The 18,356-nt window shown below is 43.8% G+C and overlaps 1 protein-coding gene across 1 annotated transcript in view; it reads left to right on the top strand.

Moving 5' to 3' along the window:
- The window catches only part of stau2 (staufen double-stranded RNA binding protein 2), an 80,559-nt gene that overhangs the window by 33,057 nt on the left and 29,146 nt on the right, over window positions 1-18,356 (top strand). The window contains exons 10-12 of the mRNA XM_061093901.1: window positions 2,181-2,309; window positions 4,771-4,828; window positions 11,941-12,302. Coding sequence (XP_060949884.1) covers window positions 2,181-2,309; window positions 4,771-4,828; window positions 11,941-12,302 — 549 coding nt within the window. The remainder of the gene's footprint in view (window positions 1-2,180; window positions 2,310-4,770; window positions 4,829-11,940; window positions 12,303-18,356) is intronic.

The raw sequence follows: 18,356 nt of genomic DNA, 5'->3' as shown, positions 1-18,356 counted from the left end.
CAGCTTTCTATAACCTCTTTCAACAAGAGCACAGCCTTCTTAGTTTCCTCCCGGGGACCATGCTCTGGTCTGCTATTTTTGTCATGTGTGCTCTCCCAGCTCTACCATTTTGTATGTAAAAGATCATTTATAGTTAAATTAGAAATCCTACTCTTTACAATGTTATGATTGCTGACCCTTCCCATTTCTCCTCTACCTCTTCCTCTCTCCGCCCCTCTGTTTCTCATCCACCCAATTCCCCCCCTGAAAAGATTCCTTTAAATATTCACCATTTTTATTACATGTAGTTAAACCTCAAATAGATTCATATCCATCTTAACAGCCCTGTTGTCCCTCATTGGTGCAGCCAACTCTTTTATACTTGTGAGTTAGATTTCAAGCTGCATGTAAAGAAAGCACACGTATGGTGTTCCGTACCTCAGAATTACTACTGTGGTGGTGCTGAAGGGAGACAGTGTTCATTAACGGAATACGATTTCATGGTCTCGCTGCAGCAGTGACCTTTAGCACTTAACAATGTTAGAGATGATTTGCTGTTTATCACTAATCCAGTAAACAGAAGAGGGACTTTGTATGTGGAAGGAACCTTAACAGATGCTACATACCTGTTTCCAAGTTCCATGAACTACTGTATTTGAGGTCAAGGATAAAAAAAAAAGCCACATCTTTATGTAACAAGCACAGTTTATTGCAAACCTGTCAATTAGTTTGTGGTTGGGTTTGTATTCTCATCGTTAAATCAGATTTGCCCGATTCTTACTGACATCGCTTGTATCCATTTCATCCGTATTACTTCTACATGGTCCAATCGTAAATTCATTTTTTACCTTCTGCAATCCTTTCTGCCAGTCGTTCTCAGGTCATGAACACTATTTATTTAGTTCTAACAAGATCAAGGCATCATTCTGCATTGACTAACGAAAAGCATTTATTCAGTTTCGCTTTTTCATTCAGTTTCCGTCATGCTGTAATGAGTTGCTCACCATGAGACATGACTCATCCAATCAAGCACAATTTGTAAAGGCTTTTAAGAATCATGAAAATATTATTTTTACATGGTCTTACTGTGAATCATGTAAGTGCTTTGTAGTTATAACAGGAATCATAGAGACAAGATTATAGTCTACATCGTAGATGGGACATGGAAGACACTTAGAGGTCAAAGGATTGATGCAAGTGAAAGTTGTAATTCTTATCACACGGATATTAGATCATTTTGCTGGTGAGTTTGGTTTTAATTGGTAACTTTAGTTATTTAAGTCAAGTCAGTGTCAGTTTCTTAGCTTTGTTGCTGTTCAAACATCCAGCAAAGCCTGGTCCATATTAATTTATGCACATTTTAACAGCAGTGTCTGCGTCTGTGTCCGTCTCTCTCAGTCAAACTCTCACTCTTTGTTTCTCCTTCCGTATATCTTTTCTTTCACATGGGGAACAGAGCTTCTCTTAGCATCGGGGAGTAATTCAGCCTCAAACCTATTCTCCATGCCCCTTTGATACACACATTAAGCCCTGAGAGTGTGTGCATTCCTTTTGTGCCGTCTGCTCACTCTTCTAAAATTTCCACATTGTTTCCCTCGGTAAGCAGCAGGGCTCAAATGAGTCTCTGTTTTCACCATCTTTTGTCAAAAAAGAGGCTCCACTTTGTGTCCGTAGCCTTTGTGGGGCTGATCATCCTGTAACATTTAATAAAAGAGTAATTGTGTTTATTTAAGTAATTTGGTAATTTATTGAGGCCGTCCTGCTCAGTGTAAGTCGTGGCCTGCTTGATGCATGCAGACCAGCTCTCAGTGAGCATGTCAGACCACTTTGAATAAGTGCACCGAGGTCTGGCTCTTCACAGGCCTTGGCTCCCCCAATGGTATTTGTACAGTGTAATTGTCTGTTTGCATAACATAACGACGTCTGATATTCTCTTGGAAATATCTGTTTACATTCTGTGAAGACAGATTCAATGTTTTGGGATCACTGGAAAACAAACACTTCACTGGGAGCCTTCTTGTGCGATGCAGATTGCACGGCTGACTCGAGGCAGAAAGCAAAGTGCTGCCGACCGAAAGTGTGAAACTAAAGCAAAGTCATGGGAAAAACTGTGCGATCTAGTGTCACCTGGGCAAGTGTGTCTCATGCACTTACAAGTGTGTTTTCCTCCCATGTCCGTTCTCGCATCCGTGCACATGCAGGTGAAGGTGAATAACGAGGTTGCCACGGGAACAGGGCCGAACAAGAAAGTGGCCAAGCGGAACGCGGCCGAGGCGATGCTGCTGCAGCTGGGATACAAGGCCTCCACAGTTCCTCAGAGCCCCACCGAGGTACGAGATCTACTTTACCACCGACGCTTACACTGACTCACAAATTCTGGAGCAACTTGATATTCGTACCACTCTGTTTGGTTGTGTAACTATTAATTTATTGTACTGCATGATTACTGTCGGCATATAGTTTACATGGAGGTGGAAGGCTTATAATGATTTCAGCTATTTTTCAATCAATCCGTTACCTTGTAGAATTTCATTGCTCCATTAAGGTGTCTTTAATTTGCTAGTGGGGTTTCACAACATTATAAAACAGCAAAGCCTCACATCAAAGAAACTGGTATCAGCGAATTATTGTTTTTACTTAATAATAATAATAATGATTAATTAATTTCGTGGTTTTTAAAGTTGTTACTGTCTAATTTTACGCCCATTCATTACTTGATTAATAATCAAATTACCCCAGATTTAGACCTAACCCTAACTTCATTTTTGAATTAGAGCAGAAATCATTTTTTCATTTACAGAAAATGTATTATATCAGTATTTAACCATGGACGTTGCAATTACATGGTGTCTACTTTTAACCATTTTAACAGTCAATTCATTGTTAAAGAATCGATTTATTTTAATCTGAGCATACAGCAACTGGCTGTTGTGCAGTGTGTAAATAATTACACATATTACATAATTATGGACAACAGGCATTGTTTCCATTTCCACATACCACTCACACATTCACTGGAAGAATAGAGCAAAACTGTGCTCACTGATTAATTGATCGCTCTCACATTGTTTTGTTATTGACCTGCACACAAGGAGATGCACCCACACATGTTTCCTGAAACTGTAACATGAGGCGGGGAACAAACACGATGTTACCAACATTTTTCTAGGGCGTCTGTGGGCAGCTGTCTGTTACTGTCGCTCTTTCACTCTCGGTCCTGCTTTGCAAAAACGCTTAGGCACTGCACCCTTGTCTTGTAATGTTAGAGAAAACCTGCTTACACACACACAACTCACACGCACACACTCTTACTCTGAAATGTCATGTAGTACGTTTTGTAATTGGTATTCCGGACATGTCAGCCGCAGGGCTCCAGGGATGGTGATGCTGGTCGGTGAGTGCCTATGCAGCTGTATGCTGAAGGATTACATAAAAAGGAATTCTATGCACCATCATTATTTTGTCTATACACTATATCTCTACAACCCCGTGCAGAATTCATGAAATACTGATACCACGGCGATCCTTGGACACATCACGAATCCCAACGCTGCTGACCTCACTTATGTAACCTGCTCAGCTCCTCTGAACCAAACGTGTTTTGCAAGCAGCCATTGATCACCATCATCTTTATTCACCCCATTGGTTTTCACGCTCAAGGGAGCATATTTATACAGAGATGATGTTACACAACTAGATCTCTTCAGCGTTCCCCAGACAGCTCATTAGTTAGATATGTGCCGCTGCATATATCTTATTCAGACAGCTATACCATACAACCAAAGGATGACACATTGCTCTTAACAAACCACAGCACAGTTTGCATTCAATGTTTCATTTTCATATTAAACAGTCTGAATATTCAGTCTGGCCTGTTGTGTATTTACCCCTGAAAAACCTCTTTAGCTTCAGCTCATCACGTGTTTGTCTGTGCTGAACCCCCATCACACTAAAACGCTGTGACAAGTGTCGACAAGGACATTTTGGAAAGTTATTAAATTCCCGTCCACTTCGTTGCATGGTTTAATTTTGTAGCCCCATAAACCACACTGATTTGATGACTAAGGTTTTGGATAAATGAGAGTGTGCTGTACTGGAAATAAGCGGAGAGACGTTTCTGGTTACACTCAAGTCAAAATATTTAGACACAATGGAGTGAGTGGCTGATACATGGCTGTGCATTGACATGAAAAAAGCTGAAAACATCTCTATAAGAAATATTTTGATGCCCTAATTTTCTTTAGATCCTTAGACAACCCCGAGCTCTGTGGGAGAATTAAACAATATCCTGTTTTGTGGGATAAGTTGTCTCTCTGTCTCTCTGTCACTCTCCATCCTTCCCTGCCTCCCCTCTTGTTGCCAACTCTTGTTGCACTACATTCCCATCATGAGACTGTGGAGTGAGAAGAGACGTGCGTGTGTGGGAGAGAGACAGAGAGAGGGGGCTTGTATTTGTTTACAATCATGTCATCTCCTCAGCTGTCACACACATCAGAGATCTTCATTTTCACACACGTGTTTATGGCTGCGTGTGTTTACGCATACCGCAGCAGGAGGAACGCACTGATTAAGAGCCTTTTTATAGTCGCTAAACGTTGACAACCCCTTTAATTAAGTAGCTGGCCTAGACGGACACTCGGCTCCTTAAGCGTCCCCTCCTGTGAGCGCTCGTCTCTTTGTGGCCCGAACAGTAGGAAGGAACTTGTCAGACATGCGTGAAGAAGCTGTCTGTTCAAGAATCTACATCTCTCTTTACCTCCCCCTTCTCTCCTTCTCTCCGCATCACTACAGATGGACAACAAAGGCTGGAACGGACAAAAGGCGTCCTTTACCGAAGCGACAAGTAACAGTGAGTATCCGCACGTCTCCCTGTGTCTCTCTCCCACTTCCTTCTCCTCCTCCTCGCCGGCTGTCTATCGGTCCCTCCATCCTGCAGGTGGTTTTAGCTGTCGAGATGGCCCGGCGTTTAATCTCTGTGACTGGTCAATGGGCCTCTGACTGTCAGCTTAATCGGCCGTGCGTCCTCGTGGGGAGCCTGCGAATTCAGGCTCATTCATACAGGCTTACAGAGCCAGCACACTGAGGCCCTCCGGGGAGTCCCCCCTCTGCCTTCCTGTGCAAAATACGTAGCCTTTCACTCAGGATTAACACACAAGCACGCAGGAGTCCAGATGCACACACACACACACACACACACACGCACACACGCGCACACACGCACATTCCCTTAATCCTACACACACAGAGACACAAAGCACATCATGAGGCAGGATATGTGATGATATGATATAAGGCTTTAAATGAAGCAAGATATATCTCACTTAGCTATGTCTAACACATGCCAGCTGCAGGCAACATAAGATAAAGAGCCCATTAAGTGCTGGAACTTTGAATTACCTCAATTGTCAGTGCAAACACTGCTGCACAGTTGATGCACGTTAGCCCATAAAGCAGTATTGTTGTACAACATGCTATGTATAGAAGCATACTCTTGGGTATCTGCATATGACATCCCTTTAGTCTCAGCTTGTGACTATGGTTCATTACAATTGATGCAAGTATGTAGTTATTGGCACATGAGGCCACAAGGATAGAGACAGTTTTGTATTCAAGTTATATGTACATTATAATTTATGTAAGTTTGTTTGTGCAATTAAGGTGAAACTCTGATGATCCAGTGCCTCCGGTGGTTTTTAGTCAGGCTCAGTTACAGTGTTGGCCAGCTTGTCTAAAACTGAAATTATCAAGTTATGCCAATATTGCAACACTATGACGGAGTATTAGGGAAATATTGAAGAAAAAACATTATGGGTAATTTAACAGGAAATTAGTCATATTATGAGAGAACAAAGTCATAATATTACGTCGTAGTTCTCCTTAATCTGGAATGTTTCTTGAGAAACTATGAAAATCCTTGAATATCACACAGATATATCCAATGATAACAAACATTTCCTTTCAAAGAGGCAACTTTGTCCAAGTCTATGTATTTCTTGCAAGTCCTGATACTGATGATAATGTGGGGCTGATGAGCCAAAAGATTAAATGTATTGCTGTAAGTGAAACCTTATATCTAACATAATGCACCACATACCTAGTTTAATGCTGGTGACAAACTGATCTTCTAATTGTTCCCCTCTATCAAGACAGGTAGCTGAAAATTGTGGCTTTCTTGTGACTATTTTTCTTGTAATATTCTGACTTCAATCATTATTTTTATTAAGTGGCCCCACTGGTCGTGAGGATACATTTCATCATCTACACACTCAGGCCCCTGTGCAGGTGGAAGTAAACTGAGTGGTACCCGGTACTGGATTCCACATCCTTAGTTAAATGTTACCAACATTGTCTTCTTTTGTGTCTAAACTTTTTTCTCATGCACATGTGTGTAAACCATGTCTACACACACACACAGCCCAGACTTTATGTACAGGATTAAGTCTCGCACAAGGCTTAATTCTTGTTTAGTCTCCTGCTGCACTGAAAAATGTCATGTCACTGTGCTGTGACAAAGGCATAATGCAAGATTCTGCTCCACTGCAAAAAGCCAAGATAAACCCTGATGATTGTCTCCGTCCATCTGTCAAAACTAGAATCAGATATGAATCAAACGCGGAGACACATAAAAGACCGTCTCCGCCTCAGTCATTCTCTCATTTGGAAAAAATCCTCTACTGATGGAAAATTTATACCGTAGACAAAATAGTTTCACGGCAGGATTTATGTATGATTCTACATGGGAATGCGATGGCCTTAAGGGCGTTTCATTTATAGAGGGCGAAGGACTGTTCTCTAAAAAGTGCATGGATGCAATTTTCGAGGAAGCAGCTGGTCTCCATCAGCTGTGTCTGTTGTTGAGTTGGCCGTCTTGTCTGTAATCAAAATAAAAACAATGAACGGGTCCTCCGCTCGCAGAAAAGTCAAAATGCTATTACAAGACTTAACTTTCTATTTTCAGTTGTTTTCCTGTTCTCCAGTGTCTGGCACCGCCGTCATTTTTCCACATGGTGTGAGAGCTGAGTAAGTTAATATTTATTAAAGGTAGAATAAGCAAAGAATCCCTCGTCCTGGGTTTGCTTAAGCAGATTTACATGCGTCGTATTACCTGAGCTTGATTTGCTGTGATGTCCCGGTCTGATAAAACGACTGCGAGCAGTTTCACTCCAAATGGCAGCAGGGTAAATGCCAGCAGCTGGAGAAAGAGCCGTTTAAAGGGACAAATGAATAGCCTGTGAGATGTGGAGCAGCAGAGTGGAAAACAAACAGATAGCCTTATTAGATTTGAATGTGCTGTCGTCACTTGGGTCTAATGGAGGCTTTTGGCAGCGCTGGCAGCTCAGGGGTATCCAGCTTTCGGCCCGGAGAGGAGAATTGATGTGATGTTTCAGCTTTTCCTATGTTCGAATGAACAAAGCCGACGGGTGAGACCAATCACTCGCACTTCTTGTGTTTGCTCATTGCTGGTCCACGCTCCATATACAGAATCCAGATGACAATGGAGCCCCTGCCACAATTTACACAGCAATCATATCTGTGATTTAGTCCAATTTTGAGAAAGATACATCACCTTAATTGTGTTTAGGGATAAAACATTGCTCTGTTGGGGAAACTTATTTTGGTGGTTGTGGTCTCTATGGTTGCCCGAGCTCCAGGCCTTGCCCAATACCTCCACAGAAGAGCCCCCTGGGAAACCACGTCTTCCTTCTTCGGTGATTATCCCTGTTGCTGGCATGGAGTGTGTCTTTGGTCCCGTGCCATTCCGACTCATAGTTTATCTCACACTCAGCGTGAGGCTTAACTGTCTGCTAATCACCTCTTTAAAGTTGCCCAAACCACAGAACACTCACACGACGCTAATGTCTGAATAATGTTTATTGCATAAACACCATTTACAACTCACTCAAACAGATGCAGCTGGTCTCGGTTTTCGATGTGTGTGTCTGTGATTGCTGAATCGAAGATATTTCTGGTGTGTCTGTTGTTTTGATTGACTTTGTTGTTCATTAAATGGAAGAAGGGATAACTCAATCAGCTTGCAGAATTGCAGCGTAGTCAATAAAAAATATGTCCTGGAATGAGAATGAGTTGTAAAAAAATTTAATATGTGAGAAACAGTGCTGAAATGAGTTTGTGCTGACGTGTATTTATAGAGGAAAAACACACACACACAGGCACTCTCACACAGGCAATAGAGAAAAGGTTGTCTTGAGCTATTTCTGTTTGATCAAAGTTTCGGGACCAAAGTCTTTTATCTTGGTATTTACACATCAAATTCTTACTTTCGTAGCCAAGTCCTCTCCTAGTACTAAGAAGCACTGGGCTGCAGTGTTTACGTGCGTGTCCTCATTTTATTTGTATCATGCAGGCGGATTCAAACGTGCAAGTGTGCCTGGCGTAATTCACATCCTGATGTTGGTTTTGCACTATTCCACTGATTGACAGTCGGTGGCAGTTGCGTGCCAACAAAGACGACTGCTGGCAAAGGAACTGGCGGTGAATCCAGCGGTGGATCCTCAACGCTTCTAACAATAAGATTAAGATTAAGATACATTTATTTGTCCCAAACACATGCACAGACATGCACAAGCACACTCATGCAAGGAGGGTAATTTAACCTCTGCTTTTAACCCATCTGGTGCAGGACACACAGAGCAGTGGGCACCCATGTACGGCGCCCGGGGAGCAGATGTTGGGGGAGTAAGGTGCCTTGCTCAGGGGCACTAGACAGGGTAGGGAGAATCCTCTTGGATTTTTGGACAGATCAATCCAGGTTCGTCTTTTTGTTGTTTCTCCGTGGAGTCGAACCAGAGACGAACCAGAGACCTTTTCTGCCCATAGTCCAAGTTTCTGCCACTAGTGACAGACTCAAAAAAGAAAACAAATATCTCCCCGTGAAAAAGTGGTGACTCACACATAGAAGACACAGACGAAGATGTCAAGAGAGCCTGTGGTGATAAGAGTCGGTGTCGGGGCTCTGTAAACATGATCCCTGCCACGAAATTGATACGTCACTTCCTGCCTCTGTCCGCTGCATCCGGCTGCACCACCTGTCGCCTGAATAATGAGGATTTGTTGCTGTTGTGAACGTGTCTGTGCAGAGATCCTCCCGCTGCGTTGTGCATGTGTAAAAGGCAAAGTCCTATAGGTCATGTCTAAAACAGCTTCTATGTTATTACGAGAGAGAAGATTCATTCAACAGGATTTTAGTTATTCTTAAAGATACAAACAGTGGGTTTTAGTAAGAAATCTAGCATGGGACTCCAACAAAATCCACATTTACCCACAAGAAATCTTCACAGGCCCTTCTGTTTACCCCCGAAGTGTTTTGTGGACTCAAACACCTCACCCACCCTTCCATCGACATAGTGAGGAGAAGATAATGAGTGGATTTTCATTTGTGGGTGAACTATCCCTTTAAAGAAGGAGCACTACACCTGTGGTTGCAGCATTCTGTAAGACGAACTTGGAGAAATTAGGTAAATGTGTCACGGCCTCTCCTTTAATGGCTCTGTACGTCTGTTCATCTTCCACACGGAACACACACACACCTCAGGCATCCACAAGCACTCATTGTGCTTTCGTAAGTGTGTGTGTGTGTGTGTGTGTCAGTGTCCTTTGCCCTGGTAAGCTGTGGGATGCAGCGCTACAACAAACGCGGTGGCTTAGAGACAGGAAGGGAGAGCGAAAAAGAAGTAAGAAGAGAGTGATTTTTCTTTCTTCTATTCCCATGGGTATTGCAGCAGGGCTTTTCTCTCGAGTTGCCACATTTCATTTCCTGCTGTGCATATATTTGTGTGTGTGTGTGTGTCCGTCCGTTTTGTGCATGTGTGAGCTATGTGAAGGTCTTGCTCCACCGTGGTGATTTATAGCGGCGGGCTTCAGCCCTATCTGTTTTCGATCAGTCTCATGCTTGACTCTGGCTTCCCTCCAGCGCTCCCCTGGCCCACTGGACGCCGAGCCTGGGTGGGACCCCTCCAAAACTGCCTGGAACCAGCACCACAAACACACTCTCCTTCGCCTTCTCCCCCCACTGCTCTCTCTCTCTCTCTCTCTCTCTCTCTCTCTCTCTCTCTCTCTCTCTCTCTCTCTCTCTCTCTCTCTCTCTCTCTCTCTCTCTCTCTCTCTCTCTCTCTCTCTCTCTCTCTCTCTCTCTCTCTCTCCTTTCCCCCCAACTCGCTTCCCACCTCATGTACACAATTTCACAACCGCTGTCCAACATCCTCACGCACAAACACACTTTGTCACTCTTACTTGTTCACTCTCACTACGTCTCCTCCTTTTGTCTCACTCTTGCTCATTCTTGCTCTCACGCTCTTGTTTGCCATCTGACACCAGCTTTGAGCGCTCAATCACATGCAAACATCCTCACATGCACGCCCACGCACACTTAAGCAGACAATCACACACACTCACATGGATTACATTCACTGCCCCCCCCCCCCCCCTCTCTTCAGTACCCTTTGTCCACCGCTGATGTCATGTTGGCTAACACCTTACATTTTTTATGACGCTACATCTCAGAATGCAAAGGCCTGCAAGTTTTACTTGTGTAAATTTAAATTAAAGTTGTCATCATGATTGGGAGGGGGGGGGGGGGAAATCCTAGAAGTTGTGTCATTGTTGGCATGGGGCAGTTTGTTGTAGTATGAGTAATAAGTCCTGGGTTTCATTGCTGTTTCCTTCAGCTTTTCTTCTTCTCTGGAAAGGAAGGCAAACTTCATTGTTCATGATGGGAAATACTGTCTGCAGGTTCCCAGAAACCCTAGTCTAGCGTGTGTGTCTGCGTGTGTGAGAGAGAGATGGTAATGTCAACTCAAACAGGAAGTGTCCTGTCAGTCATGTGCTCACTCCAGCGCTTTCTCCCAGCTGTTGGTCTGTCCGCACACACAAACAAGCCCGCAGACGTACGCACAGACACATACACAGCTGGTCTTCCTGTCTCCGGTGACCTTGGCTGGACTTCGGAGGCTCCGCATGGGTTTCACATCCCCACCTCATCTTCCATCTGAACTGGCTCCCAGCTCATCCCACTTTTCTTTTTCCTCCTTTACTCTCCCCTCACATTTCGTCTTCTCCTTTCACATCTCATTTACTTTCCTCTTATTTCTACCGCAGCCGAATAGTGACGAAACGCGTCGGTGTTTCCCCCTTCTTTCCACCTGTCACGACCATTTCAGGACAGTGATGTCAGGACGCAGGAAGCCAACATTTAGATTTATCCAAGTGGTCTGGATTGCAAACATGGGCTTGGATCTCTGTTGTGCTTAGCTGGCTAAAACCACAGCATGTCTGGATGGAGCTGCATCCTGTTGAAGAAAAGCCGCGCAGACAACAAAGGTTCCTCCGCATCCTGGATCCAAATCGCTCAGGATGTTTCCTCGAGCCACTGAAATATTCCCTCAAGAACCTTAATAAGACCTGCCTCTGAGTTCTAACATGTCTGTTGTTGAAGAGACGTTAGAAGTGGAGCAGGGCGCCAGTTAGCTGCCGATGCCGTTTTCCGTCAGGGATGAAGTCAAATCCAATCTGATATTTCTAGATTCTCAATTCGTGTCTGTTTCTTTGTGTTTTATCGTGAGAAAGTAAGAGGCTTTGTGTGTTTTCCAGAAGACACTTTGAAAGTGCTCGGAAATGCCAAACCACAATAAATTCATGCATGTCAGGTACTGGTGAGCGTGTTCCTGGTCGGGTCCAAAAGTTTGTTCTGAAGGTCATGACGACCTCCAGAAGAAAGTGTCATGGGGCAGTGAGCAGCAGAGGAATGTGTGTATTTCGATCATGTTGACCCTTAATGACGACAGGAATAATAAACCATTTTTCTCTCCCTCTTTCTCCTACTCTGTCCCTTTAATGCTCTTAATAAACACCATGCATGGTCAATCTATGCCCTCTGCTCTTAATCCATCGTTTAATTTGTCCCTGTTCTCCTCTCCTCCCTCCCCTCTTCCTTGACCCCTGCAGCACAGAAAGGTCTGCTCCACCTCAGCCCCGACGTCTACCAGGAGATGGAGGCCAGCAGGAAGCAGGGGGGCAGCGCCTTGAGCCCTGGCAGCAACAATGGCAACTCCGTCAACTACATCCCATCCAAAGACATGGGGCCCTGCTCTGCCCCGCTGCCCCCAGGACACCCTCCGTACTACAGCGGCTCACCCTCTTCACCCAGCCCGACTGCCACCATGGCCAGGGAGCTGCTCCTTAATGGCCAGTCACCCACTGCTGACGCCTCGATGCCCATAAAAGGGAAGAACCCGGGTCTGGCCTGTGGCGTCTCGGTGCAGCCTGCACAGCAGTTGGACTACCTGGCTCGCATCCAGGGCTTCCAGGTAAGATGCAACAAGGTGGAAATGCTGCCACTAGGGTTTCTTTTGGTAATGGTAACATTTCTCTTAGAAAGCTAATATCTGAGATTTGGAACACAGCAGCAATGCTTCCCCAAAGTCCAGGTTAGACAAACCTATTTTCAAAGAAAGAACAAACGTGAAATAGTAGTATTTGCTTGAGCTGTCCAAAAACATCACATGTCAGACTTCTTATTTCAAATTTGAAACATCAAAAACCCAAGAAATCTCTCAGAAAGCCTAATTCCCTCCAATCGTATAGTGTGAACTAGGCTGTAGTCTGTAACCTGCATTTACTGGGATGAGCAAAGTGATAGAAATGATAATCAAAAATGCAGAAAGTGAGACTTTAGTTGGAGAAAGTAATTCCGTTTTTCACACATGTTCTTTGTTTCTTCTGGATGCCCCTAAATGCCCCATCACAGAGGACTCCATGCTGATAGGCACACAATTGTTTTCCAGTTTCACATTTTTCCCCCATTGTGGAACGAAGGCTTGCATTTCATTTCTTACTGGCATCAATTAGGTCATAATTCAAACTCGGTAAAAGCTGCGAACACCCTGTGGTAAAGTCATGCAGTGTGCACACATGCTAAAGTGACGGCACACAGATGTTCGCGTGACCATACAAGAAATATTTCCCTTCTACCCACCCACCCATACACACACACACACACACACACACACACACACACACACACACACACACACACCCTTGGCTTATCCCTCCCTATAAATATGAATGCGGTCTTGGTCAACCTGTGGGGTTGAACAGAGGAAACTGAAGACATAGAGGCTCTCTGGATCCAAACACTTGCACGTAGCATGTTGTGCACAATCTTCACCTCTAATCACCTGCAATTGCTGCATTTATGTTTGTAGATAATGGCACGACTGCTCGGTAAGGCCTTTCTGAGAAGAAGAGAGCAATGAGAGTGATACCTCTATGGGACAAGTGGCTTCGTGTGAAGAGTCTAGAACATAGAACCGCTCAATAACACAATTTGTTTTCTGTTTCACCCTGTAGACATTATTGGCAAGCTGCTGCTCTAAACCAGGAACTAAACCTCACAGGTGCTTCTGTCATTACAGGACTGGACACACACACACACACACACACACACACACACACACACACACACACACACACACACACACACAGCTCACTCTCAGCACTCTGTGTGTGTCTTTGTGTCCAATAGAGAGACAACCCATGTTCTGTTTTAATCTGCGCCGCTCGATCTGTGGCGCATACCACGCCACTGATACCAGTTCACCAAAGCTGCAGATGCTTTTTATCAGTTTGAGCGAAAACATTTTATCTTAACCTGCTGAGGGTTCTTTTGAAAGGCCTTTGTTATTGCTCAGAGCCTTCCTGTGTGTGGGTAACCTGAGAGAGCTCTGCTGCCAGGCCAAGCCCAAACACACACACACACACACTCACACACACACACACACACACACACACACACACACACACACACACACACACAACCACACAGCAGGTTCTGTTTAGTAGAAATGGAAGAGTTGGTCCAAGCCTTTGTGAAGTTTAAGTCCTCGTCGTTCTCTTGTATGCTACACAAACCATAAGTGATTTCCCACAAGTATACACATATTTTTTGTCTGCACCCATACATGCATTTCTGTGAATAAATACACACTTAACTATCAGTGTCGTCACATATTTCCGTCTGTTTGTGTTTCTTAAGTGAGGAATTCAGGCTGTAATTGAGACATGCAGACAATATGTGTTTCATTGAGGGGATGTTTCAAATCATCTTGGTTTGTAATGAGAACCTCTGATTGTCTTCGCAGCCATGTCAAGCAGACCTCTTAAGGCTTATGTATTCTTATGTGTTTTTGTGGGATAAACCACCACAGACATTCAAATGTTTTCCCGAAAAACCTGCACTTGTCGGCTTTTCCACCGGACACACAATGTGCCGCTTCGTGTCGGGCCAGCTCTCACTCGACAACAAACAAGGGCTCAGATCCCCCATAAGATTTTTTTTCAGTAATTTGATAATAATCTCCTGGTCTGATTAGTAACTTTGTTTTTGTAATGTAATTATGTCATCCAAGTGAGCGGATTACAATGACTGCCCAACATTGGATTAAAGCAACTAAGCAAACACAGAGGACATTCTCATAGTGTCTGTTTCAGCCATCCAGCTCAGCAGACAAAGGGCCGGACCTACCTGCTAAGCCCTTCTTTTGATTTGATTGGAAAATGGCCTCTGGTGGAAGCTGTGACTGGATAAGCAACAGTGTGTTGTACTCACGCCAGCTTGGAGCGAGGATGTTGGCACTTACTCCAAAGTGTGTGTGTGTGTGTGTGTGTGTGTGTGTGTGTGTGTGTGTGTGTGTGTGTGTGTGTGTGTGTGTGTGTGTGTGTGTGTGTGTGTGTGTGTGTGTGTGTGTGTGTGTGTGTGTGTGTGTGTGTGTGTGTGTGTGTGTGTATTTCCTATTAATTTGGCCGGCGTGTTGTTGGCACGGTGGGTATGTGTGCTAGAAGTAGGGCAGAAACAAAGAGGCAGGAGGTAATAGACAACACATGGGCCAAGGATGAAGTTCTGAGTAAGAGCCACATAAAAGATTCTGCTTCTTTCTCTATGTCCGTGTATCTCTCTTTGCTTTCTGGTTTATTATTAATATATAATATACATAATAGTATCTTTCTGCAGCTCCATCTTAATTGCTTCCTCTGTTCTTAATGACCAACTCTTATTTCTCTTGCTGTTTGTGTAGTTTGTTGAAGGCTGTGACCTCAGCATTGCAGTCACCAGCTGCCCATTTACTCTGCCATCACATTACTTAATAGTCATGACAGACTGCTGCTACTTCAGATTATTACCTTTTACCCATTTTCCCAAAGTGAGCAGGAGATTTTATATCAAAGATCAATGATTGATGGAAATCTAATGATTTTTTTTATCTTCACCTTCAAATGAAACCATAGTACACACCTGGACTGAGACAAATGCGCCAATGATTTACGCTCAAGCTCGTCACACTTGATCATCCACTTTATTTCCAATGGGCTTTGTGGGTTTTGGGAAAACTGGAGCTTTTTAACCATCACAGCTCTTTGTGTCTGTGCATGTGGGTCGGCAGAGTTGGAGTGATTTAGTGGTTGAGCGAATTAATGAAGAAGACAGGAGTGAAGTGGACAGAGCGAGAAGGGAAGTGTGGATGAAATACGTGTGTGTGTGTGTGTGAGGGATCACATGCTGCTCTTGTTTGTGGGCAAACACAGAGCGATTCTTCAGGCATAATGGCAAGTTACATGATCCCCAGTTAGTTACATGAGTAGCCGGTGGACAGGCATGTGTCTAACATGGAAAAGTTATTGTCGTACTCGTGAGGATGAAAGGATTTGTTTGTTTTTATCCACAGAAACATTTAGTTCCACTGTGTGCATCTCATATCAGATTTATGTTTAGGATGGGTGGACCTGAACTTTCTTTTGAGGCCCTGTATTAGAGAAAGGAAATGTCCAAGATGTTTTCCCTCGACATTTTCTGGAGTTCACATCTGAAAATGGCTTTGGTTGGATATTGCTAAAATCTAATGTTAAAGTAGTACAAGTGGAGAAGAGTCATGAAGTCAACAAACTGACTGGGTAAAAGTATCATATATAAAAACCTTGCTTATATAAGCTAACATTAGAACCAGTAACGCTTTAGCTGCAAAATCATTGTGTATTAAATTGACTCTCTCTTAACCTTTTCATTTATAGGAGGAGGTGTATTTTTCTGAGAATCACGTCCACTTTGAAAAGTTAAGTTTCGAAAAAGGTCTTGCTCCTAAATTATAATGATTTGATTTTTCTTGTTCTGGACAATGATTAGATTAGCATCGTTTTGCCCAAGCTCCATAAAAATTTGCCAGAGAACCTTCCAGCAAGCGGCTCATTATTTTTGTTGTGCATAATGTAATACTGTAAGCCATATTCCTAAGCAACTGGCCGGTACAGTAAATGTCGCACCTTTCCTGCAAGAATTGGAAATTACAACCCCTCCTGAGGTTGAGCTCTGGTTGTGCAAATGGAAAATATGACGGAGCCTCTTTGTGTATTGTTGCAGAGATTTTCCTCGGCCTGTAGAGTTCTGATCAGCAGCATAAAACCGAACCTGATAGTTTCGTTTGTTTGACTAAACGTATGGGTTGGCGCTGTCACAATCATAGAGGTCAGATGTGAGATCTTAATGACGCAGGTTTTTGCCACCTGTTAGAAACTGTTAATATCCTCTTGCATGCATGGCAATCCTAGATCGCACACTGTACGATAACACAACATTCCAGGTTGTGTCTGGAAGAGCTGAGCGGTATCTGCTGCATCTGTCAGTTCTGTCCACCTGCTAAATCCAAAAGCAATAACACAGCGGAGATAGCAATCGGCTGAGTTATGTTATCTAGCCATGACGGGTTAGAAGTTGGGAGATGGATTTTAGAGGGGAGGGACGGCCGTAATCATGGCTGCGCTGGAATCAGTACTTCTATGTTGGAAATCCCATGTTAATGAAAACACTATCCTTGGAGGGTGGCTGGTGTTGATATCCATTCAGAGCAGTTCCCAGGATTTCTCACACTTGCACGTTGTTTGCTCTTCCCTCTCGCCGCTTCCCTCTCTGGCTTGCTAGAAAGACCACTTCAAATGTTTCCGACTACTCCTCGTACGCTGCCTGATAGTTCCTACCCTCTGTCTCCCCCCCCCCCCTCTCTCTCCTCCCTTCCTGATCTCCGTTGCTGACTCTCATCTCTGTATCAACATCAAACGCCTGATCTGGTACAGACGTTCAAAGACTCCTCTAACAGTTTGTTTCCAACCTCCTTGTCATCGTCTCATTCCACGACTCTGTGTTTACTCTGGGATTTGCGTTAGAAACTACGTTTTGGGATGGCTAATCCCACCACGTTTGATTTCTGCGGCAGGGTGATGGCTTCCAGCTGTGCTCTGCGGCATATTTGTGTGAAGAGCGATCTTCGAAAACAAGTTTCCTCGGTGGTATAAATCAGACCGTTGATGCTGCGCTGGCTCGGCGCACAGTCTCTTTGCGAACACGGTGGCCTTCTGCGTTCATGTCGGTGCGCACGACTGTGTCTGTGTGTGTTTGGCAAAACTGAGTGATGACGTTTCTACACAATCAAGCCCATTTGCAGACCTTTAAATCAAATATCCTCAAGTGCCAGCACAGCACATTGCAAATGTGAATATGCAGCGTAATCTTTCTTTCACGTGCTTTTGTTCTTTGTATTTTGATAGTATAGATCATATTTCATGTAATTCTCAACACTAGGCAGCGATGCATGGGTAGATGGAGGGTGTGTTAAGCTGGCACTTTCTTTGGAATCCAAACTCTCCTCTTCATTATCTGCACACACCAATTACTGTTCTCAGAAGTACCCTGGCCGGCCGTCCACAAGCAGTTTAATCTTCTTCTGCACTGAGCGAGCTCTTTCACAAGTTGCAAACAGAGTCCCAAATATTTTGATGACAATTTAATGATGGATAATAGCATAGTAAAAAATCCCCTTTGGGCCGTGTTCTGTGCCCAAACCTCTCTGGATAAAACAAAGTGGTCAGAAACAATGCATAGTTATCATAATAATGTCTCAAATGTTGTTTCTCTCCTAGTAAATCAAAACCTTGCACCAGGAATCTTTTTTCTAGTACTGCAAAATCAAGTGCCACTTTCCATTGGCGTACCGTCAGGATAAGCAAGACGAGCAGTGTTTGACTAGTTAAAGCAAAAAAACAATGAAAACTATGCTAATGTGTAATCAATACATCTCCTAACATCTCAGACCAGTGCTCTGACTCTGCTTCATTGCTGTTTGTCTGATTGCCTGCAGGATTATGCAAAATCTACTAAAGCGTTTCCTTGAAACTTGGTTGAAGTGTGGGCTATGGGTTAAGGAAGAACCCCTTGTGCTCTCTGAGTGCCCTTCTACTCACTTTTTGGCATGTAATTTTAACAACTGACCTTGCTTTAGTATAATCTTAGTTGTTTGCCTGAAACCACCAGTGAAACA

Source organism: Limanda limanda, chromosome 20, assembly GCF_963576545.1.
Source record: "Limanda limanda chromosome 20, fLimLim1.1, whole genome shotgun sequence".
NCBI classification, from domain to species: domain Eukaryota; kingdom Metazoa; phylum Chordata; class Actinopteri; order Pleuronectiformes; family Pleuronectidae; genus Limanda; species Limanda limanda.
Note: the sequence above shows the minus strand (reverse complement) of the source record. Positions and strands in the feature narration are given on the sequence as shown.